At 43.7% G+C, this 24,031-nt stretch overlaps 1 protein-coding gene across 1 annotated transcript in view; it reads right to left on the bottom strand.

Moving 5' to 3' along the window:
* The window catches only part of LOC146782686 (vomeronasal type-2 receptor 1-like), a 71,587-nt gene that overhangs the window by 14,859 nt on the left and 32,697 nt on the right, over positions 1–24,031 (bottom strand). Inside the window, exons 5-7 of the mRNA XM_085637180.1 lie at positions 16,710–17,001; positions 15,620–16,450; positions 14,125–14,352 (exon numbers count right to left, since the gene is read on the bottom strand). Of these exons, the coding sequence (XP_085493306.1) occupies positions 14,125–14,352; positions 15,620–16,450; positions 16,710–17,001 (1,351 nt within the window). The remainder of the gene's footprint in view (positions 1–14,124; positions 14,353–15,619; positions 16,451–16,709; positions 17,002–24,031) is intronic.

The raw sequence follows: 24,031 nt of genomic DNA, 5'->3' as shown, positions 1-24,031 counted from the left end.
TTCCTCCCCCATGTTTGAATATATCCAAGATTGGAGTTTTTTCGGGGGTGAGGCAGGAGGGGGCATAATATGTACTATCTCTGGTCCAGCAAAAGTAAGTGAGGATGACTGCATCATGCGGGGTGCAGGTGGGGTTAGCATTATGGAACCATCAAGCGATCAAACTATGGCAGTGTCTATCCCCGCTCCTATACCTTCCATTCCACCTTGTGAAGAGGCATCTTCGGGAGATATTTCATCAGTTACTCTACTAGCGATGCTTACTGCCTTGTCTCAAGACATAAAAAGAGGGTTCGAGCAATCTTCAGGTATGCAGAAGGAGATTCGGGACTACTGCCAGTTACTGGATAATAAGATCGATGGGTTGTCAACAAGGACAGAAGTCCTGGAGGGAAAATTAACTATAATGTCAGAACATCTAGATAAGGCAGAGGAGGACATTATCAATCTTAAAAGAGACGATCAGGTCCTGTTTGACAGGATGGAGGTATTAGAAAACAATGCAAGAAGATGTAATATTCGCATCCTCAATGTTCCTGAGGGATCTGAAGGTGGGGATATTAAGCAATTTGTTGTTCGCCTGTTGAAGGAAGGATTGTGTTTGGAATATTCCCTGGATCAACTATTAACTGACATCCAGAGGGTCCATAGGGAACCTTTTAGACAGAACCCACAAAGGCAAAAACCACGCAAAATTCTTGTTAATTTTCTTACGTATAGTATCAAAGAGCAAATCTTGAATGCAGCCCTCAAACAAAAGTCCCTACCTGGTAAGGGCTTTACTTTCCTCATCAGGTCTGACTTATCTAGGGTTACACTTGAGAGGCAATGGGAGTTTGGTAGGCGTTTGGAGGCTTTCAAGAAGTTGGGCGCTTCTGCTCAACTGGTGTTCCCTGCCTCTTTGAGGATTATGTATAATAATAAGATGGTTAACATTAGAACAGTCCAAGCTGCTGATGAATTTCTTTTGAATATAGGTAGAAAGTCATCAGATAATCATAGTTAAATTTCTTCTTGGAGTTTAGGTTCTATGGTCGCATATAGCTACTATGACACATTAAATTCCATTATTCTAGAGTTCTAGTTGAAAAAGGGGAAGGAAAAAGAAAAATAGTGAGGGATACTTCCTCTTTCTAGTAATGGGTAGCGTGGTATTACTTTCTATCTTGTTTAGTTGTTGGTCTTGAGTGGGGGGAATAACGGGAGCCTGAGGTTGGGGTGCCATTACTGGTTTGATCCAGTTAGGTACACCGTGGGTTCTCCATGGGGGGGTGAGGGAGGGGTGGGGTGGGGCACATGGGCAAATTTAAAAATTCCTCATCAGTCATTTGGTGGTATTTTCTTGTTGATTTCGTTGATTTCTTTATCTTGCTGCGAGTTTATTTTCCTAGTGGAGGTGGGTCAATCTAGGCTGACAGGGTTTTGGTTCAGTGGAGATGGCTAGTTTAAAAATTATGTCTTGGAACATTAATGGGCTCCGGACCAATCCTAGGGCTAGGACACTGATGCAATATCTCCGGGACTCTGATGCCCAGGTCATCATTCTTCAGGAGACACACTTGACACAGTCTGAAATTGATACCTTGGTAAAAGGGAATAAATGGATTGATTTTATATTATCGACATCCCAGTCCCGTGGTGTGTCTTTGATCTTTAAAAAGCAGCTTAGAGCCAGGGTATGAGATTTTAAAGCTGACCCTGCTGGAAGATGGGTTATTGCCTCTATGATAATTTTGGGTGCTTCATTTACTGTGGTTGGATACTATGGTCCTAATGTGGACGACCCTTCATCTTTGGAAGCGATTTTCTCTCATCTTTTGTCTTTTCCAGAACCAGTTATATTAGCTGGAGATTTCAATATTGTTTTAGATCCACTTCTGGATAAATCTTATAATAGTAGATCCCATACCCCCTCTAAATCAAGATCTTATCTGTTGAATGAAATGAAACAATACGGATATGTCGACATCTGGAGATTAAGGGTCGGACAGCAACAGGGGGTGTCCTTTAGAAATTATAAATATAGTCATCAATCAAGGATAGATTTTATATTAATTAGTAATAGTCTATCTGATGCAGTCAAGGACATTCACTACCTCCCTTTACATTTATCGGATCATTCTGCTGTCTTTTTGGAGCTAATGGTTCCTACTTCTGAGGTAGTAAGGACCTGGTCCTTTGACCGTTCTTTGCTCTCCCACCCTGAATATGTTACCTTTCTAAAAACTGAAGTGGGATCTTTTTTAGAGGTGAATGTGGGTTCTGTGGAATCTGGTGTGGTCTGGGACTCACTTAAAGCCTTCCTGAGGGGTCTCATCACAGTTAAGACATCACATAGACGGAGGGAATATAGAGAGGCTATTGGCTCAGTTGAGGCAAATTTGAATAAAACGCAGGCTGAAGTCGATAACAACTTGGATTCCGCAGATAATGTCTTAACACCTATACGGGCTAAATTATTGACCCTAAGGGGTGAACTTACCTCAATACTTAATCGGCGGCTTCAGGAAAGATGGGAGGCCAGTAAAATCGCACACTTCCAGTATGGTGAATGTGCTGGTAAGTTATTGGCATGGAAAGTAAAAACTGATCAGGTTCGTAATAACATTACCCAGATCCATGTCAATAACGCTCCTCTTTCCTCTGATGTAGACATTAGAGCAGCATTCAGAGATTATTATCAAGACATCTATCATGAAGATAAAAATGTGGATATTATTAAGATCAATGATTGGCTTGGAAAAGTAGATCTAACAAAGCTTTCAGTTGACCAGTCAGGAACGTTAGATAGTATAATCTCGGAAGAGGAGGTAAGGGAAGCCATTCAGGATGCCAGGATAGGCAAGGCGTCTGGGCCTGATGGGTTGCCTGCTGAAATATATAAATCATTGGAGCAGGAACTTGTCCCCTTTATGGCTGTACTGTTTAATCAGATCTTGACGGATGGAGTTCGTCCACCAACTTCATGGGATAATGCATCCATAACCGTTATCTTGAAACCAGGTAAGTCTCCAACTGCCTGTGGTTCATATAGACCAATTTCTGTATTGAATGGAGACTATAAGATCTTTGCCTCTATTCTTGCAAAGAGATTGTCTTTGGTTGCTCCCTCCATCCTACATACAGACCAGAAGGGATTTATTAAGGGACGACAGCTTTTTGAATTGACGTATGATTTGTTTGGGTCAATTGACATGGCATGCTTGAGGTTGTTACCCTTGGCGGTTCTCACGCTGGACGCCACCAAGGCCTTCGACAGAGTCAATTGGTTGTACCTGTCGGAGGCCTTGGCAAAATCTGGCATGGGGGCCGGGTTTCGTCGGGCGATTAGTCTTCTTTATCGCAACCCCAGTGCTCGAGTCTTGGTTAATGGTATACTCTCCGACTCATTTGACATCTCGAGGGGTACCCGACAGGGCTGCCCTCTCTCCCCGCTCTTGTTCGACCTATATGCTGAGCCTTTTGCTCAGATTTTGAGGGATTGTTGTAACATCAAGGCATTTGCGTGTGGGGGTTGGGAGAGAAAGGTGGCCCTATACGCCGACGACATTCTTATATTTACCTCTGATCCTCATGAGGCTCTCCCAGCAATATTCGAGCTAGCTTCAGAATTCGGAGTGGTCTCTGGTTACGAAATTAATACTTTAAAAACCGAGATGATGACCTGGAATATTGACCAAAGTTCCTTTGTTTCTGTGACCCGGCCAGTAAATCGTATGAGATCTTTAGGTCTGGATATTGTAGCGGATCTTGACCAGACTACTACTATTAATTTTGCAAGGGTTGCAAAGGAGTGTCGTAAATTGTTCCAGACCTGGGCTCATCTTCCACTTTCTCTATTGGGCAGGATCAGCCTGGTTAAAATGTCTATTCTCCCTAAGGTTACTTTTTTATTTAATACGATACCTTTATATTTTGATCCCACCTCTATTAGAAAATTGCAGTCTGATATTACTACCTTCATTTGGAATAAACATCTTCCAAGAATCTCCTGGAAAAAAATCAGGAGGCGTAGGGAAAAAGGAGGGCTTGCTGCACCTGATCTCCAGGCTTATGCCTGGGCTTTCCAGCTATCACATGCCAGGATCTTACTAAAGAGCCCAGTGGGGCATGGAGTGTCGTTTCTTTATTCAAAGTTATTGGATGTGGAAGGCGTAAATCAGTCAGGTTTTCTCTTTAAGTTTGGGAACCCTAAGTTTTTCAAAAAAATTAAATTGAAAATCTTAAAGGGTATGGCAAGAATATGGGCTCAAATGTCTAAAGTAATTAAAGTGGGGTACTATGGAAGCAAGACACCGCTGTGGGACCTACCCGACGGGCCATTATGGTTGGGGGATGCATTAGCTACACCTATGAGAGAGGCTGGCCTGGAGGAGTGGGGAGACCTATTTGTTGATGGGGATTTGGTACCCTGGGAGTATCTCTGTACAAAGATTGGCCCACACTTTTCTAGGCTTAAGTATTTTCAAATGTCAAGCTGGGCTCGGGAATATTCCGTTCAACCGTTACATAGTTCCAAATTTCCCTTGGGTGTACATAGTCATCTTATAACGCTTTTGCTCGATAAACCACTTGCCAAGAAGGAAATTTCATTATGGTACAATTTAATCCTTGAGGAAATGGACGGAACTTTCTCACTCCCAGAAGACCTCTGGTCCCAATATGTCATCAATTCCGACTTGCAACAACTTTGGAACTCTTCTTGCAGGATGATGTGGGATATTGTTAAACCTGCATGGTTACGTAGGAATCACTTTTTCACGATTCATCGAGCATACTACTCACCCCTTCGTCTATCTAAATTTACTGAGGGGAGTAGTGTGGCCTGTGCGAAGTGTGGTATGGTGGCTGCTTCTGACATTCATATGTTTTTTGAGTGCTCGCATTTGGCCCAGTTTTGGGAAGCTATCAGTAAGACTCTATCACTATCTCTTGGAGTCAACATCACCTTGGATTTAACAACAGTAATTATTGGCTGCTACCAAGGGGTCCCCTCCTTGGCAAAAAAGCTTATTTTTTATACCATTCTTCTAGCAAGGAGGGAAATATGTATGAAATGGAAAGATTCTTTATCTCTTTCTATTAACGACTGGTATGCTTCTGCTCTGATGGTTTCTCAGTTGGACCTGGCAACATCCGGTAATCCAAATACAAGATCTTTTTGGCATCTCCTGAATTGGTCTCATTGAACTGATCTCATTGAATACCTGTTTTTTTTTTTTTTTTTCCCCAGGTCCAATGATTATGCCATTATCCCCATTCAGGGGGCTCCGTGTCTCACGAGACTAAGTTTAGTCCCGTGTAGTGATTCTGGCAATTGCTTGTATGGTTATAAATTAGTGATCATGGCTGGTTGAAAGCATTGTTGCTGAGGGGTGAGCCTTACCTTCCATTACTGCTCCTACCGGTTCTAGTAACTGAGGCAGCGCAATGTGTGTGCACCAGCAAGATTGCATATTTAAACTCGTATGGCAGATGAGGACAAAAAAAAAAAAAAAAAGAATGAGGCCTTCTCATGTGTAGGTGTAGAAGAGAAGTGTATGATGTCATAATTCAGCAGAAAGTGGAATAGTTGTGACCTTGTTGTGCCACTCTCATCTCCCAAGTGAAGGTTGAAGTCACCAAGGAAGGTGTTAATGAGGGTGGTATGTAACATTTCCACTATTAGTCCTAAGAGCTCTTCGACAAAGAGAAGATTATCCTCCAAAGGGTGGTAGATGATGTGAAATAATGTGGCCTTTGCGTTGAATATCTTAATTTCAACAGAGAGGCAGTAAAACAAGGAGAGCTTGAGTTGTCTTGCACTTTTGCACAGTAAACGAGTGATCCAGTCTGCGGACGAGGGAAGTTGCTGGTGCCCCTCCCTCCTTACCTCCAGCTACGCTGCTGCTAACCGGGCTGCTCCGCTGTGTGCTACCCTGCTGTTGCCGCCACTCCACCTCGTGGCCCTGAAGCGGGGGAACCACAGCTCCCAGGTGCCCCAGCGCTCCGTGTCGTCACTCACGCGCCCGGAGGCGCTTAAAACATCGCTGCATCCTCGGTGGAGCAGGAACGAGAGATCCAGTCTGCGGACGAGGGAAGTTGCTGGTGCCCCTCCCTCCTTACCTCCAGCTACGCTGCTGCTAACCGGGCTGCTCCGCTGTGTGCTACCCTGCTGTTGCCGCCACTCCACCTCGCGGCCCTGAAGCGGGGGAACCACAGCTCCCAGGTGCCCCAGCGCTCCGTGTCGTCACTCACGCGCCCGGAGGCGCTTAAAACATCGCTGCATCCTCGGTGGAGCGGGAACGAGAGATCCAGTCTGCGGACAAGGGAAGTTGCTGGTGCCCCTCCCTCCTTACCTCCAGCTACGCTGCTGCTAACCGGGCTGCTCCGCTGTGTGCTACCCTGCTGTTGCCGCCACTCCACCTCACGGCCCTGAAGCGGGGGAACCACAGCTCCCAGGTGCCCCAGCGCTCCGTGTCATCACTCACGCGCCCGGAGGCGCTTAAAACATCGCTGCATCCTCCGCGTCGCAGGACGCGCGCGGGCGGGCGCCGGTCTAAGCCCGGGCAAAGGGCGGGCCGTCTGTGGCCGTCCGGGGCAGGAGGAGGCTGGGCTGGGCCCTCCCTCTGGAAATTTGACTTCAAGGCATCTGCCCCACATCAGGTACTGCTGTTGTTTAATCTATATCGCTCCATGCGTATTGCTGTGGTTTTGGTCTGTGTTTGCGTACATTGGCAGCAATCTGGATACGGTTTACGGTTGCCGCAACACACCGTTTCGTCTGTTTGCGACTGGGTTCCCTTTTTGATATTTGTTGACTTTGATACAAGAGCAGTGACACCAACTGCATTAAGATTCTGGGAGAGATAAATCGCGCCTTATTACCCGGAGTAGTCTGGGTTAAAGGCTGCGAGTCTTTGCAGGCTCATACCTGGGTACCTCGGCCTTTTGAGTCTGTTGGCAGTTAGACATTAGTCAAAGCTGATAATCAACCACGTTTCATTCTCTATTATGTCAGGCTCTAAGAAAGACAAGGTGGTCACGGGGGCAGGCTCCATGAATAATTTCCTTGTCAAAATGGTGAATAAAATTAATGATGATAGAAGGGCTTCTTTGGGCAAAGCAGCTTCTCTAGACTATGACCCCCTCCCAGCAAGAGCAGCTACACCGGAGGATTCTCAAGAGGGCGAAAACAGCGCTGACTGTATGTTAGGAGATCAAAACGCAAGCAATTCAGCCAGCTTAATAGTAGCTTCGATCCACCGGGACCTTGATTCCATAACAATTGATTCTACAATGTTCGACAAGGTTTGTTCTGACTCTGAGGAAGAGGTGGAAGTATTGGAAGGAAGTAAAGGAAAGAGACCTGTCAGAACATGCAGAAAGCAGCAAAGCAAGAGGGGGGGTAAGATCATCCACAGGAGAAGAGGGGAAAACCACTTGCCTGATAGTCACATTTCCCCTAAAACCAAAGCAAACGTAGAGATTACAAAGGAACCCAGTATCACACTGAGCCCTGAGCAGTTTGGCTTGCTAATTAAACGCATAGAGGCCGCTTTTGACCTTAAACTTAAGGCTTCCATTGACTGCCTTGCAGTCAAATTGGACACCGGGAATGCGGAGCTTAAAAGATTAGGAGGTCTAATGGATCAACAGCTGGCTAAACTATCTAAGGCGAACCCCTCACTCCCTTCAACTAGTTCAGTGAGTCCCGATGTCATAGGAAAAAGTGCCACAATAGCCCCCAACCCACCTCCTTTGATTCCTCAGGTCAACTGTACGGTAAACAACCTTACTGTTCCCCCAGCCATCCATCCCCCATCAGTAGACCTGGATGTTGATCAGGCTGGGTGCCATCAGAGATCTGGTCCCCTATATAACACTAATGCCGTACAAGGCAGGCGCAACAATTCTATTAATCTGCCCCCGGATTGCGCCCCCTATGTCGTCGTACTAGCCAATGTTCCGACGTATAGCCCAGGCACTTCCGAGCCACAAGAGGAAGCGCATGATTCCCTTAAAAATAAAGTGGTGGCTTGGTTAGGTGCTAAATGTGGTTTTCCCACTAAACGTGCTGGAGACATTATCACGACGAGGAGAGTGAACTGGATTGGCCCCTCGAGGAAAACATGTAGAGGGGATTGTGTGGTTGTGAACTTTAAATACCCACAACATGTGGCCACAGTCCTCCTACGGGCAGCATCTCTGTTGGAGGACAGTAATGGTATTCGAGTGCGCCCGCTTGGGTATTTCTACAACCATGTCAATTTACCCTCTTTGTCCAGACAAAGACTCAATCCATTTACCCCGGCGGGCCCAGTTTGGCTCATCAAAGTTCGTTGCAGGGCCGAGATAACCTCTTTACATTTGGTCCCCCCATTACAACTTATAACAGATTTAATGCGCTCTCAGGCCTCGACCTCTGTGATTGACGGGGTGAGGGAGAGGGTACAGTGGACGATGCCGTAGCGGACCCAACACCAACGGTCCTTGTACCTTCTTCTGAGGCGGTCAACAACAGTTCAACAGAGATAATTACTGATAAAGGGGACACGGTTAGATTGTTATCTTGGAACATTGCCGGGTTGCGGTCTAAGAAGGGAGACCCTAATTGGGAAAAATTTGTAAAGCGCCACGATATCATCGCTATGCAAGAGACTTGGGATTTGGAGTGTGATTACTGGTTAGACGGTTTCACATCTCATTTCGTACCTGCCTTGCCTTCCCCCGCAGGCCGGAACAAAGGAGGTCTTATGACGTTGGTTTCGGTGAACATAAAAGGTAAAATTATTCCGATAGACTGTGCCTCCCATAGTTTCATCATTCTGGAGTTAACTTTAGAGGATGGTTGCAAATTGCTTTTGGTTAACTGTTATAATGCTCCAAACAGCCATCCAGAATCTTTGCATTTTACATGGCTATCAGACTTTTTAAATCTCTATAGAGACAAGCAATCCACTTTTTGTCGATTCATTTTAATGGGTGATTTTAATGTTCATTTGTGCTCACATTGTGTCCTAGGGGAAGAAGACGGGCCAGATAGCGTGTCCCCCCCTCACCTAGAACATACACAGAAGGGTCGGGTGCTTGAAAATGTATTGCGGGAAAATGAGCTATTTGAACCAGAATTTTATGATAAAAGCACACGGGTTGCCACTTATACGGGAAGGGCTAGCGATTCGATAATTGATTTTATTTTTGTCTCAAGATGTTTTCTTAATTATGTGATTTCATATAATGCAATTGCTATGCCTATGAGTGACCATAACCCTGTGGGGTTGGAGCTAGCGAATAGCTCCTTCTTGTCAAAATCAGTTGTCTCCCATCGGACTATATTGCCTGTAAAGGAAAAGGATCAGGGGAGAAGAATTAAATGGGAGATGGTCGTACCGGACTACTTTTTCCTAACTCCATCCTCCTCAGTCTCGGAAGAGCTAAATGTGTGTGCCAATCCGTTAGCTGGGAGTAAGGAGATTATATCCTCCTTCGAAGATATTTGCCGGTTTGTGTCTAGCAGTCTCACAGCCAAAGGGCAGGGGGGCAAACATAATCTGGCTAAAGGCTGGTTTGACAAAAATTGTGGCAAAGCCCATAACCGCCTTAAAAAAGCCCTCAATATTCGCCCAAGGGACAAGGCGTTAGTGGCGCGATTAAGAAAGGATTTTAACACGGCCACTACTTTGCGCAAAAATGAATTAAAAAGCAAAGCCTGGGAGGATTTAAGGGATAAAGCCATTCTAAAAAACAGTGCTGAGTTTTGGACAATAGTCAATTCCCCACTACTTACAGGTGGCCAGAACTCAGTGCTGGAATTAAACATTTCAGAGGAGGACTGGCTTCGACATTTCGAAAAAATTTATGACAGTAACAGGGAGCCGGAACCTTTCACAATCCCTACTAATGAGATCCCCCTGGAGCCCGTGAGATTCGATACTAGTGAGGTACTTAGAGCTATAGAGGAGACAGCAGGACGCAAGGCCCCGGGCCCCGATGGAGTGCCAGCGGATATGTTCAGGGCAAATCCGCTGTTTTGGGCTAATATTTTAACAAGAGTTTTTAATGCTGCTGCTGTAGTGGGATTCCCTCAGACCTGGTCTTTAGCTACAATTGTCCCAATTTTCAAAAAAGGGCAGAGAGGAGATCCAAAATGCTATAGACCAATATCGCTGTTGGACTCCTCGGTAAAAATCCTAGGAAAGGCTGTCCTGGCGAGAATTTCCGCGTGGGCAAAGGGGAACAACATCCTGCCCGAGGCACAATTTGGCTTTAGGTCAGGGAGGAGTACTGAGGACCAATGCCTCAACCTCCACCTCATACTCTCTAAATACACCAGAGCAAAAGGGGGTAGTTTATTCCTTGGCTTCATGGACTTGTCCACAGCTTTTGATCTTGTCAATAGATCTAAGCTGTGGGCAATGCTCCTGAAGATGGGCCTCGATAGTTCCTTGGTACACTTTCTGGCGGAGCTCCACAAAGATCTGAGGGCCCGCATTAGAATGACCACCTACGGAAAGTGTACCAAGAGTTTTAGATCAACTAGAGGGGTCCGCCAGGGTTGTATCCTGGCGCCAATGTTGTTCACGCTTTACGTGAACTCTTTGGAGGGCTACCTAACGTCTGCCACAAAGGATGTCCCGAGCATGGGGGGCGCACCAATTCCGGTGCTCCTCTATGCCGATGATGCGGTGCTAATAGCCAGGACCCCAGTTGCCCTACAAAAGTTACTCGACGCCTTTGGTAATTTTATGTCTAGTCTCGACCTTGTGATCAACAAAAATAAATCACATACCATGTCAGTAGGATGTGGTAAGCGTAAAGAAAAAACCTTCTTTTGCGATGGAGAGGTGATCACAAGTGTCAAAGTCTTTACATATTTGGGTGTGATTTTTGACCAAAGGGGTACTTGGACACCGCAGTTAACATCTAAAACGAACGCGGTAAGAAGTTCATATGCTGCAATCCTGGGGTTCTCTAAGAGATTGGGGGGGAAACCTATGGAGGCTATTCTGGCCGTCTACAAAGCCAAGACAGTCGCAATCGCTAGATATGGTGCAGCTGTCTGGGGTTATGTCAATTCAAAAAGCATCCAGATAGAGGAAAATAAATTTCTTCGTTCTTTGTTGGGTTTACCCCAGTCAACTGCTACCCAATCAGTACATCTTGAGTTGGGGATGGGCTACATTCTAGACACAATCAATCTAGCTCCCCTCTTGATGTGGATTAAGCTCTGGCTTAACCCGAACCTTAGCCTTAACCATCGGATCATCAAAGATTGTCTTGCACTAGATCACAGGAGGGATATTCAGTGGCTGTCTTATATTGAATCTATGGCAGCACTTCTGGGACGCCCTGAAATTTTTAGCAGCCCAGAAGCCCTGTGTAAAGCTGATTTGCTGTGGGTGAAGACCAATTTCTTTAGAATACGTATGGCTGAGCGTGAAGCTTATGATTTATGTAAACCCTCTGTGAGGGCTCATGTATTGATAACCCCATCTTGTGAGCTGGCTCCTTATTTAACAGTGGTAACCAATTCTTTTCATAGATGGCTTTTATCCAAATTTCGGTTTAATCAAATTTATATGGTACTGTGGGACGAGAAAGACTGGTGCAAGCTCGAGGAATCGTCTCCATGCAAATGCGATGGTTTCTCTATTCAGGATAATGCCCATTTTCTGTTCTTTTTTTCCTTTTATCATGAACCTCGTACCAGATATTTAAAATCTATTCTGAAGGAGTTGGGTTTTTTCCAGTATAAGCCTGCGTTATTATATTTACAGATGTCTCTTTCACCTATAATCATGTACTGCACTGCTAGTTTTTTGGCCGCATCCGTCAGATGTAAGAGATCAAGGCTAAGATTGGAAGAACAGCTGAGGATAGATACTTGAATCCACGTTTATTGCTAAGCTGAGTGCAACTTGTAATGAATTTTATGTAAATAATGCCTTTTTAACCTGCTTTTTAAATTTACCAATTGTTTAATACTGTTTTATATGAATTGTAAGATATTTGTTGTAGAATACTTTTATGATTTTAATTTATCGAATAAAGTGGACTTTGACTTGACTTGACTTGCACAGTAAACAAGACCTGTGGATAATTGTAAACTCTCTGCCCTGTTTACTAATCAATCCTGCTGAATGATCACGTTTACTGGTGAAATTAAGAGGTCATGTACAGACTGATAATAAGAAAGCTAAGTTTACTTCCTGAAGAGTAACTCAAGATTATGGGATAGGGTCAAATCTGTAATTTTCATCTGCTGTTTGGCTGCTTATCCGCAGTAGTGCAGCATGTGATTGAATGTGGGCTGGTCAGTTCCAATAATGGAGGTAAAGGTAATCTGACTTTTATGAGGTTTTGGGTGTAAGTATTGGTTCTCTTAGGAAAAGCAATAAAGCATCTATCTCTGTTAATGACTGGAATACAGTTGGGCCTGAGATTTTCGCTGGGAACTTGGTAAGAACAGAGAAAAACTAGGTAAGAGTTGAGCTTGATTTCAAGGATGGACACTGTAATTTTCAATAGTAGAATGAAGGTTGATTGTTATTTTACTTCAAAGAGAACAGAGTCAAGTTTGTCGAATAAGTGACAGTCCCCCAAAATGAATGTCAGTGGCCCCCACTGGCTCAAAATAAGCACTGCGTAAAATCCTACATAATTCAAAATCATATCACTCTGCAGCAATAAAGGAAAATACACGACAGGTTTGATAGAGAGGTCACAAGTGTTCTGTAATATGTTGTTGAGTTGTTGCTCTGCATAACCAGGAGAGTCCACAGATGCAAACAAGTTTCACTGAGGATAGCCATTGTTTTGCATTTTATAACTTGGTCTGAGCTGCAAAGCAATTATTTTAGAAACCTTGTGATGTGATGTGCTTGATGCAAAATCATTAAACCAATATCATTATGAAAATAAAGAAGTTCCACATTCAATATAAGCGGAAAATGGCAAATAATAATGAGGAAATGAAAGATGTCAAGTTTTTTGGCAAAAAGATGACGTAATAAATAACAAATTTAAAAAGCCGATGTCCTGAACATAACTGGAAATGCCCGTTTTTTCTAAGCATTAGACTATGACTTAGGCACTTCAGGGGCTGCCTCATTCATGCGAATAAATAGAGAATTGCCCTTCACATTTTTCAATTTATTTTCGAAATCCCACTCACCCCATGCTGTTTCCAAGCAGAGAACTAGATAAGCAGACATATTCTTTAGTGACATTCCAAAATGATATCACATTCATTTTATTTATGCGCCCAGTACTGCTGTAAGCTGATGTCAACTTGAAACACATCAAACTGAAAACAATTAGAAATAGGAATGTGCAAGAAAATGCATAAAACATACGTAGGGTGCAAAGTTAAAGGAAAGAAATTCCTGTCACTCTAAGTGAAACATTCCCCGTAATATAAGGGGTTGCTCAAGGGTAAAGGGGTGGGCGTCCCTAAAATATGACCCATCTCCTGCATTCAGACCCTTCTAAAACCCTGACCATTTCCTGGGTGGCTGTCTCCGTCCGACAACCCTGCAAAATCTTGGAATGGCTGGCAGCCTGGACTCCTACTCCTGCACCATCTTAACATCTCTTATCTGTTGAAAATGGGATGGCCACTGGATGCCATAATTTCATGCTCTGAGATGTTCTGTCCATGGGACATCCTGGAACTTGGGTTATCATTAAAGGTGGGCAAGATTCTTTACATATCTCTCAGCACCTTAGGTTTTTATACTTCATCTGCATTCACTACAGACACAGTTTCCTGACTTTGCAACAAGTTTATAGTAAAGAATCCTCCCATCCATAATTAGAGGGGCAGCCATTGTGAAGAAAAGAACACAGTTCTCTTCACCCAAGCGTCCATTGCTAACAATCACTTGCTGTTGGCATCCAGGAATTTTACTTTGTTTGATGACATCTGCTTGAGGTTTGAGATATACTGAGACATCATTCACCTGAGGGCCTTCCAAAAGCATACCCTAAATCAGGGTTCTCTAAAGTTGGTCCTGGAGGGTGGAATCCATTTCAGATTTTTTGCATATAACTATTTAGATAAATGTAGTTATCTTAAACATCTGGCATCGATCCAGCCCTTGAAGAACCCAATGAACACACAATTAATTGGCTGTGACATACCTGAGATTTCCCAGAGGCCCAGTGGATGGCACTGTCATTTATGATGAGGTTTTGTCCCGGATGAAGCCCAAGGTCATAACTGCCTACCGTTACATGCCTTACAGTGCCCTCTCTATTACGATGCCAGTTTATGATATCATATTGTGCAGGGACTTCGCCATTCTCATTGAAAAGTGACTTGTATCCATCTTTAGTTTGAAAATGCACCTTCTTCAAATAGTGTAGAAGCTAAAGGGAGAGAAAAGAACAGGCAGGGGCTATTATGATAATTTGGATGTGCTTTTTCAGTCTTTATGCACAATACATGGCCTGTCTGGGGGTGTAATGGAAACTTTTGCTTAGGAGTTGCCCGTGCCTGCAAGAGTGGTGAGGCGGGATGGGGGGACTCGACAAACGATGATGGGGGGAAATTAAATATTTAAGTTTGCCTCGTTGTCATCTGTTGAGTTCCCCCTCACCCCACCCCATTACTCTTACCTGCACAGGCTGATCCTGCTCTTTCTACTCCTGTGGTGTGGTGGGGGGGTCATTGGGGCTGGGCCTTTAGAGGCCCATCAACCCTTAAAGCATCTTCAATTCAGCCCAAGGCTAATGAATATCTGTGTGATATGGAAGACTCAGGGGCCCCTGTTCACATTTTGCAGGGAGCTACACTGTTTTTTGTTACGCCATTGGGACCATCTAGGGAGTTCCAGAACCCCCAGGATTGAAGAGTTCTGGAAAAATATAACGGCCATATTTGAGAAGGTGGACACAACCTAATATTCTTCAACTCAATCTTCATCTGTTCATAAAATGCCCCCATTTGGGATGTTTGCACATTTTCTCTATCCAAAAGAGTGCTATATATGAATGCAACAACAGTAAGCATATATTATTTTCTAAAATAGCAAACGTACACCAAATAAATAGACCATTGTAGGAAATTCGAGAAATTCTTCTCTCATTGAAAACTATTCTATATCTATTTCTTCCGCCTATATTTCTGCAGTAATTTCACATGGACATTTTTGAGGTAACCTAGGTAAATGTGACAAATGATTTTACAAATATCTGTGAATTTCCATGAGCTTATTTGCATGGGTATGCCCTGATAAGTCATCTGACATTTACATGGAAATTCCAAAAGGTGTTAGGTAAGAGAAAGTTTCTTAGAAGTACCCTCATGAGTGAATATAAGATGCATACAACATTATGACAGGCTCTCGTATTTAATTTGGCTTATATGAAGTCATGACAACTGGTTATAATTTTGTGCCTGAAATATTGTTTTTTAATTGCTTTAGGCATATTGTTACAGTGCTCAAACAGATGAGCTCTGGGGGGGCACTTCATCAGAGCATCTTATAGCCAAGGGAAAAAGCTAAGCACATAGTTAATATAAGAGTCTCACCAAACAGACAAAAACTACTTAACTCCTATACAGTAAGAATAATGCAAATCATAACACCACATCAATGTTTGTTTTGTTATTACAAAAACGTGCCCATTGTACCTGCCATGGCTGAAAGTCCATGATACCTGCACAGGCTCCTTGAAGGAATGGTCCTTCTCCCTTGCTGCAAGAACTAAGATTATGCAGTGCATTTGCAAAAGCATAAACTGCCCTGTAGATATTGTAGGGGGCCCTTAATGTGGTCATGTCATTGTAGCTGATCTGAATGCTGTCCAGTTTCTCAGCTCCTGTGCACTGTTTTGTTGTGTTTTGTGACATGCTCAGGTTGGCTTTTGGATCCAGCCACTTGCACTGAAATGCTTCTTCCCAAAACTTTGGCAGCATTGCATCATCTGGAGAACTTGAAGGATGGACATTGTTGAGATGCTCTATGAAGCCAGGCATCTCTCCACTATGAATGGCTAAACCAATGGTCATGTTGAGGACATCCAAGTATTTTTCCATAGACATGAGAGTAGATGTTGACCACCCTTCGCTTGCAATCCACACCTTACCAGTCACATTCTGCCGCACCATCTCATCAACTAAAGGAGACAAGCCTGCATCACTGGAGAACACAACAATGGCATTGGCTGATGATCTTTTGATCACTTGGATAATGTGAAGGGCGTTCCTGTCAGCTCGGCTCAAGACGATGTTCTCTGAGAAGGCAACGCAAACACTAGTCCCATCCAGTTCTTTTCTTAAGAGAGTTCCTCCCAGTTGGCCATAGTCATTGTCTTCAACCAAGATACCCACCCAAGTCCATCCAAAGTACAACACCAGCTGGGCCAGCCCTCTGGATTGGAAAGAGTCACTGGGAATGGTCCGTAAAAAAGAAGGAAACTGGTTCCGGTCACTTAGGAGTGGACTTGTTGAAACGTAACTAATCTTTAAAAAAGTACAAAAGAAATGATAAGACAACACACTTAAATGGAAAGTATAATATCTTCAAAACATACGTTCCACCTTTAGTTAGAAAGGTGGACCCAAGAATGTTTGTATGAACATATTTGTAAGTGCACAGAGCTATACTATGTTATATAATTTGTACCTCTCATTAAATAACATCAAGAACATGATAGATTACAGCCACTTAACCTCTTGTCTTTTCATCCTTTTCAGGTGAGTTTGGCTCCTAATCTCTTACTTGAGAAAATCTGTAGATCCCGTGTAGTCGAGCAATTACAATAGACCCTGAAGATCCAGCGTCTCCAACTGTACCCACAAGCAGAGGCTTCCTTTGGCAACAGAACTTAGGCACAGGCTGATTTTGCCCCGTCATCAACCACAAACTGCCTTCAATAGACCTCTGCATCATCCTACAGGAGTCGTAGAACCGGAAACCCATGGTAATATTGGGCAAGAGGTTGGGGTTCCTGTTGATCTGTTCAATGGTGAACACCATCGCTTGGAAGGCTCTGTAATTCTGACCACGGAACCTGTGGAATATTCGGATTTCAGACAGGTATTGCAATTTCATCATTCATATCCTAAAAACATTTTCTTCTAAGCATCAAACAATTGTTGACAATGACAATAAGGCAAGAAACTACAACCGACAGCATCGAAAACTGTGATGGTATTTATTTATGATACACTTCTGGTATGTGTGCAGCTTCACTTTTTCCTGTGATCTGCTGTACTCTCTCAAGCCATATTTTACATTCTGCATTACTACTTATATTACTGTATAGTATTGGTGAATTGTCTGCTTCTAAATGCCATTGCCATTGTGTTGCCTATTGTATTAGATAGCTCCACAATATAATATTGGATCAGTCTCCCAAAGGCTGGAGCTAGTCATCTGCTACCATTTTAAACTGGCACTCCTTATAAACTCTACACTTAGCTATGTTGTAAGACTGTTCATTTTTGTCTTGCTCCACATTCTATGTCTTCAGATCTGATGGCAGTATGTATCTACTTAATATCACTTATAAGAGTATTACAACAACATCCCATCTTTGGTCAAAGAGAATTTCTATTTGTTAGCTTCTCTAATCAGCAAACATATGGTGCCCACCCTTTAACCGTAGTTATTAACAATTGTTACACATGATATTAATAATTGGATTTTCCCATTTACAATTTCCTATCTGACCAAAATTGCAACGATTCGAAGAGGAACAGCTAAATAAACAAAAGGTGAACAAAGCTCAGAGGGTTCAAAGAGAATGAAAAAGCAAAACTTGTGGACAACCTGAATCGTGTGAGAGTAGGTTATTTTTTATTCATTTATATGTGTACTTTTAAATAGCGTTGAGTAGGACAGCAGGCTGACAGAGAGCATTAACAGAAGGCAGATGAATCAGAAAAGGATACATAAACAGGTGATGAGATTAACGACAAATGCCAGTAAAAGGAGGCAAAGAAACCTCTGTACTAGCTTAAGACAATAAGAGAAATGGAAAGATCAAACTTCAAGGGTAAAAATAGCATACAATTATGGAAAAAAAATCAATTACTCTCAAAAGGAATGTAACCATATCACGCAGAGAGGATAATTTTACAATTAAATTAGAACATTAGAATGTTGAGCGCTCCACAGAAGACAGGGGAGTAGCTCTGGGCTTATAATGGCTGGTATAAGCCTTCTGCTTCAACATTCCTATAATTGTCTTTCTGTTTCTCCCTTTATAATTTAGAACTTTCTAGCCTCAGTGGGTGGAAAGTTCTAATAGCCTTATAGCCTTTTTGCATCAGACTATACCGATTATTGAAGGCCCTCTCCCTCAATATAGGCCCTCGCTTCCCGCTTGGGCCTATAACTCTGGCTCAGGGCCTTTAACAACTGATATAGCCCTCGGCACCGGACTTTGAATTATCATGATATACGTTCCTAAGTAGGTAAAATATGGGGTAGACATAGAGGGCTATATCCACAAATGATATTTGGAACTATGTAGAGTACAATTACTTTATGTGCTCCAAAATGTACCTCACAGTACACCGACTGAAGATCTCCGCCTCTCTTATTTTTTCTGTACATAGATCTCAGTCATGGGTGCAGAGATGTTTTGATGCAGCGGTATCAGTGTGAATAGTTTATGTAGATTGGAAAAGGGATAGTGGTGGTAAAATGTGGAATAATTACAAATAAATGGCGGTATGGGACAATAAAAGCTGGGCATAGCAGTACAAAAAGACAGCCACAAATCAGCAAAATACTTTCAGTTCTCACAATAAACACCTATATCAACTGCAGCAGTGTTATTGAAAACAAAGAGATTTAAATAGCCACCCCTAGGTGTAAGTCGAACACGACACAAATCTAACCACAGGTACCCCAACACACTCCTTTAGAAATGGATAGACAAAGGGAATAACACTAACGCTAACAGCATATAGGAACAAATACAAAATAAACTAAAATAAATTAAACTTTTTAATAACTTTATTTGTAAATACTTTCAATGGTACAATATGTTTTTTGGAATAAGTTAATGTTTTAGTGCAATATAAAAACGTTTACTTTCTTAACCTTTCAATTACATTTTTCTTAAATGGTAGCTTACAACCAATGTTGCAATACAATCCATACACCTGATATTGCAAGGGGCTGGGGATTAATACTGTAATTAATATAAATTAGTAAAAAAGTATTTAAACATAAAACAATAAATTAAAATGTAATTACATTGGATGCACATTTTTAGAGCTGGTGTGCAGTGTCTTGTTAGTGTGATAGTTATAGTTGAAGAGGCTTTACAGAGGGTTTATCTGTATGTTTTAAATTAAATCAATAACTATTTATTAAAATATATTGAAATTTAGTATTTTTCCCTATTACTTTCAATTCGGGCATAGAAGTCCCCGCCCCTTCATTTTTGGAGGTTGTGACTTGTAAGCCTAGATATCAGCACCGAAATGGTGAATTGCACCAAAGTGTAGGTAATGATCTCTACATGGGGATCTTTCCTGTAAACCCACCTTTGTGAATAGGTCTCTTCATTAATACTTAAAGCAAAACTAGTTTAAGAGCAGGTTATAAAGATTCTATGGGAGGATATTTCACCACAGGACAAAAGCTGATACACTCTAGCTATGAGTTTTGCCCCTTTGTTATTTCACCTTTTTTGTTTCTCCCCACATACCTTTTTTGTTTCGTTTCACGCTTCTGTGTTCCTGTGGAAAAGCTGCGGGCATCTTTTTTCCTTTTTTTGCACTGGTGAACCGCAACCCAGATGTTGATGTGAGTTTATGAAATCTGCCTTTTTTTTGTGACCCCTGGTGCTTTTTTGTTTTGTTCATGGGAGGGTGTCACCTCCCTGTTTTTTTTTATAGGTTTGCTCACCATACCCTTCTTCCCTTGCTACCCTACCAACACATTTTACTAACTTCATTGTGTTTTAGGTCTCGCGTGCATTGCAGGGCTGAGCCCTGCTCCGCCTCCGCGAGAGATTTTGTAAGAGAGGACTTTGAGAAGAGGGCTTTAAGCCCCGCCCTTCATTTCCATTGGCTGGCATCACCGTTTATGCTAAACGGTGGCCTGCCATTGGAAATGAGGGTTTTCTGTTCACACGCTTTGTCTCCGAGCCGGACTGGCTCGCCTGCTTCACAGCTGTCGTGAAGCACTTTCTTATCTTTATGGGGCCATGTGTTTAAACACATGGTCCCATAAAGACAAGCGATCCCCATGCTCTGGTGTGATCCTCTTTCGCTTTCGGGACCGCGCTAGTTCTGGGAGCCTGCACGTCCTTGAGAAAAGTTTCCCCCGCCTGCCCCCATCAATTCAGGGCCAACACTGTCTTTCCGATTATATTTGGTATCTGACAGGGTGCCAAACAATCAATGTCTTACACATACGAGTGCTGTCACACACTCGTTAGGCTTAGTAGACAGCTGTATTAAGTGTGGGGCACAAACTGGGTGACACATTACGATTTAGACAATTCCAAAACATTAGAACTCTACATTGCTCACCAGATTATTTATAGGATTATAGGACATATGTTACCCCTCTCGCCAGGGATTGAGTCTTCGTTATGCTTGGCAGAGCAACAAACCCCTGATTGGTGGTCATTATCCCTTTAAAAGTGTCCTTGCCACCGAAGCAGGTGCCACGTTCTGACATGGTTCTGCTGCTGAAAGTGTGCCTTACGAACAGTCACCATGCCATCTGCAGCAACAAAGCACCCACGTGGGCTCCGAGGGCCTTGGTATTAAAAACAGGCCGTACTAACATTGGACCAATCCTAACCCGCCAGCTCCCTATAGTCTTGAACGTTATGAAGTGACAACTCTATCCTGTAGCCCCTCGCCCCCTTAAATCAGAGCCTTGGACATTTAGGACCCCTATTAACCCAGCAAAGGGCCCCGGTGGCAATATCCCCCCAGAAGGAGGGATATTGCCTCCGAGCCTCTCCCAGGGCTCATTGTAAAGGGATTACACGTTGCAGACCGTCTTGTTATGATGCGGGCGTTTAACCTTCCTGGCGCCTGAAAGACACGCTGGATTGATGATTGCATCCAACTGATCCCTAAACGTCGGCGGGCTCCAAGCGGGGCAAAGAAACACAATTTATTTCCAGAAAAATGGGGATATTGAGACACTACAGTTTATAAATGGCCTTCCAACTTGTGCGAGGCTCTGACAAAATCACACAAAATAGCATTAAAATCGGTCATTTATCACCAGGTGAACCAACGCCAGACCCATGTGTGCCTGTGGCTAATGCTGATTAAACACAGTATAACGCGCACACCCTTTTTTTTTAAACTTCAATCGACAGTTTCCTTTACTGGTAAACACAAGATCTGAACGGACTAATTCTGCACGCTGATATCAACCAAATACCATAATGTCAACAACCCAGCCACAGAGGGTAAATATACGAATGTAATACATTGCTCACGATCTCCTTAATATGTTGTATTCGAGACACCGTAGCGCTAGACCAAATTCTTAAACTGATTTCTAGGGACTGTGGGTAGAGGAGGAAAAATGGCATTCGGAACCATAACCCATATGCCAAGTTAGTGTTTGCTGGAGATTTGATATATTTATTCAAATAAATCTTTATCAAAGCTTCATCAAAGGGAATTATAAACATGGGTGGGCAGGAAAGCTTACAGAACTAATCACCACACAGTCACACACACACAGGAGCATAGAAGCCGAACACACTCTCATTTCACAGCTATGGAAGTTATCACTCTCACTAAACAGTCACATATAGAGGGGCGGGGCAGCGCAACATACTCAGTCTACACAGTCAACCCAAGGAGAGCATGGTAACTCACTCTCCTTACTACACAGTCAACACAGGAGAGCATGGCAACTCACTCTCCGTACTACACAGTCACACAGAGAGGAGCAGGAAAGCTCAACACACTCTCACTACACTATCACATGGAAAGGAGCAGGAAAACTCACCACACTCACTAAACTGTCACGCAGAGAGGAGCAGGACAGCTCCACACACTACATTGTCACACAGAGAGGTGCAGGAAACCTCAACGCACTCACTACACAGTCACATAGAGAGGATCAGGACAGCCCAACACACTCTCACTACACAATCACACACAAAGGAGTATGGAGGTTCAACACATTTTCACTATACAGTCACACACAAGCAGGGCAACTCACCCTCACTCCCACAGCAGTCACACACAAACAAGTACGGCAGTTAAACACACACACTTTGAAGTTACACATAGATGAGTAAGGCACCTCAAGTTGAAATGCCTTACTCCTTTATGTGTAACTGCGAGGTTAGTGTCAACTCATTCGCTAGCCACAGATTGTGGAGCATGGCAACTCAATACACTACACAATCACTCACAAGGGAGCATGGCAGATCAAGAAACTCACTGCACAGTCAAACATAAAGGAGCATGGCAGCGCACCATACTCTCACTGCACAGTCTCACATTGAGGAAGATGGCAGCCCAACACACTCTCACTACAGTTGCACAGAGAGGTGCATGACAGCTCAAAACATTCTCACTACACAGCCACACATAGAGGGAAACGGCAGTTCAACAGGCTCATTTTCACACAGGGCGACATGGCATCTCACACTCACTCAATACACAGTCATACATAGAGAAGCATGGTACTTCACTCACTACACATTCAACCACAGGGGAGCATGCCCCCTCAGAACACCGTCACTACACAATCACACATAGAAGACCTTCGGAGTGCACCACATTCTCATACACATCGCACATAGAGGACCATAGCAGCTAAACTAAATCTCACTATGCAGCCACACCTAGAGGACCATGACAGTTAAACACACTCTCATTACAGAGTCCACACAAAGAAGCATGGCAGCACAACTTACTCTCACTACAGAATCACAACAAAGGGAGAGTGGCCGCACACCATCATTTACAACACCACAGGGAGATGGAACCTCTCCCTCACTCACAACACCATCACACAGAGTGGAGAATGGCAGCTCAACACACTCTCACTAGTCAGCCACCAGCAATACCATCACCAAGGCCATCGGCAATACCACCACCACTAATACCAACACCAATACCACTACCAATACCATCACCATACCACCACCAATACCACCACCAATACTACCACCACCAATACCACCACCACCAATACCAATACCACCAAGAGCAATACCAATGCCACCACCAATACCACCACCACCAATACCACCACCAATACCCCACCACCAATACCCCACCACCATCAATACCACCACCAATACCACCACCAGTACCACCACCACCAATACCAATACCACCACCAACACCACCACCAATACCAATACCACCACCAATACCACCACCACCAATACCACCAATGCAACCACCACCAATACCACCACCACTAATACCACCACCACCATCACCAATACCACCACTAATACCACCACCAATGCCAATACCACCACCACCAAAACCCCCACCACCAATACCAGCACCACCACCAATACCACCACCAGTACCAGTACCACCACCACCACCAATACCACCACCAATACCACCACCACCAATACCACCACCACCAATACCAATACTGCCACCAATACCACCACCAACACCGATACCACCACCACCAATACCACCACCAATACCACCACTACCAATGCCACCACGAATACCACCACCACTAATATCACCACCAACAATACCACCATCACCAATGCCAATACCACCACCTCAGTGCCTCTCGCTCACTAGTAATAGCAGGTGCACAGTACGAGGCCGGAGCTCCAGCCGAGACCATCCCTCCCTCCCTCCATGCCTACCATAAAGAACAGCCCACCTTGCACCAGGAGGTGAATCCAGGGCCCTTCTACAGATGGAGTGTTTTTTATTAGGCCAAAGATAGCAATGACATTACGCAATGCCACAGTGCACACTCAAATTACGGAGAGGGCAGGAAATAGCTCCCCACCCGCTCTTCCTCCTGAGCCGTGACAGCGTAATCACAGAGCAAAAGGTGTTGGAGCGCTTTGTTAGTGTCTATAGCTCGCATCATATATAACT

The sequence above is a fragment of the Triturus cristatus genome, chromosome 12 (assembly GCF_964204655.1).
Source record: "Triturus cristatus chromosome 12, aTriCri1.1, whole genome shotgun sequence".
Lineage (NCBI taxonomy): Eukaryota > Metazoa > Chordata > Amphibia > Caudata > Salamandridae > Triturus > Triturus cristatus.
Note: the sequence above shows the minus strand (reverse complement) of the source record. Positions and strands in the feature narration are given on the sequence as shown.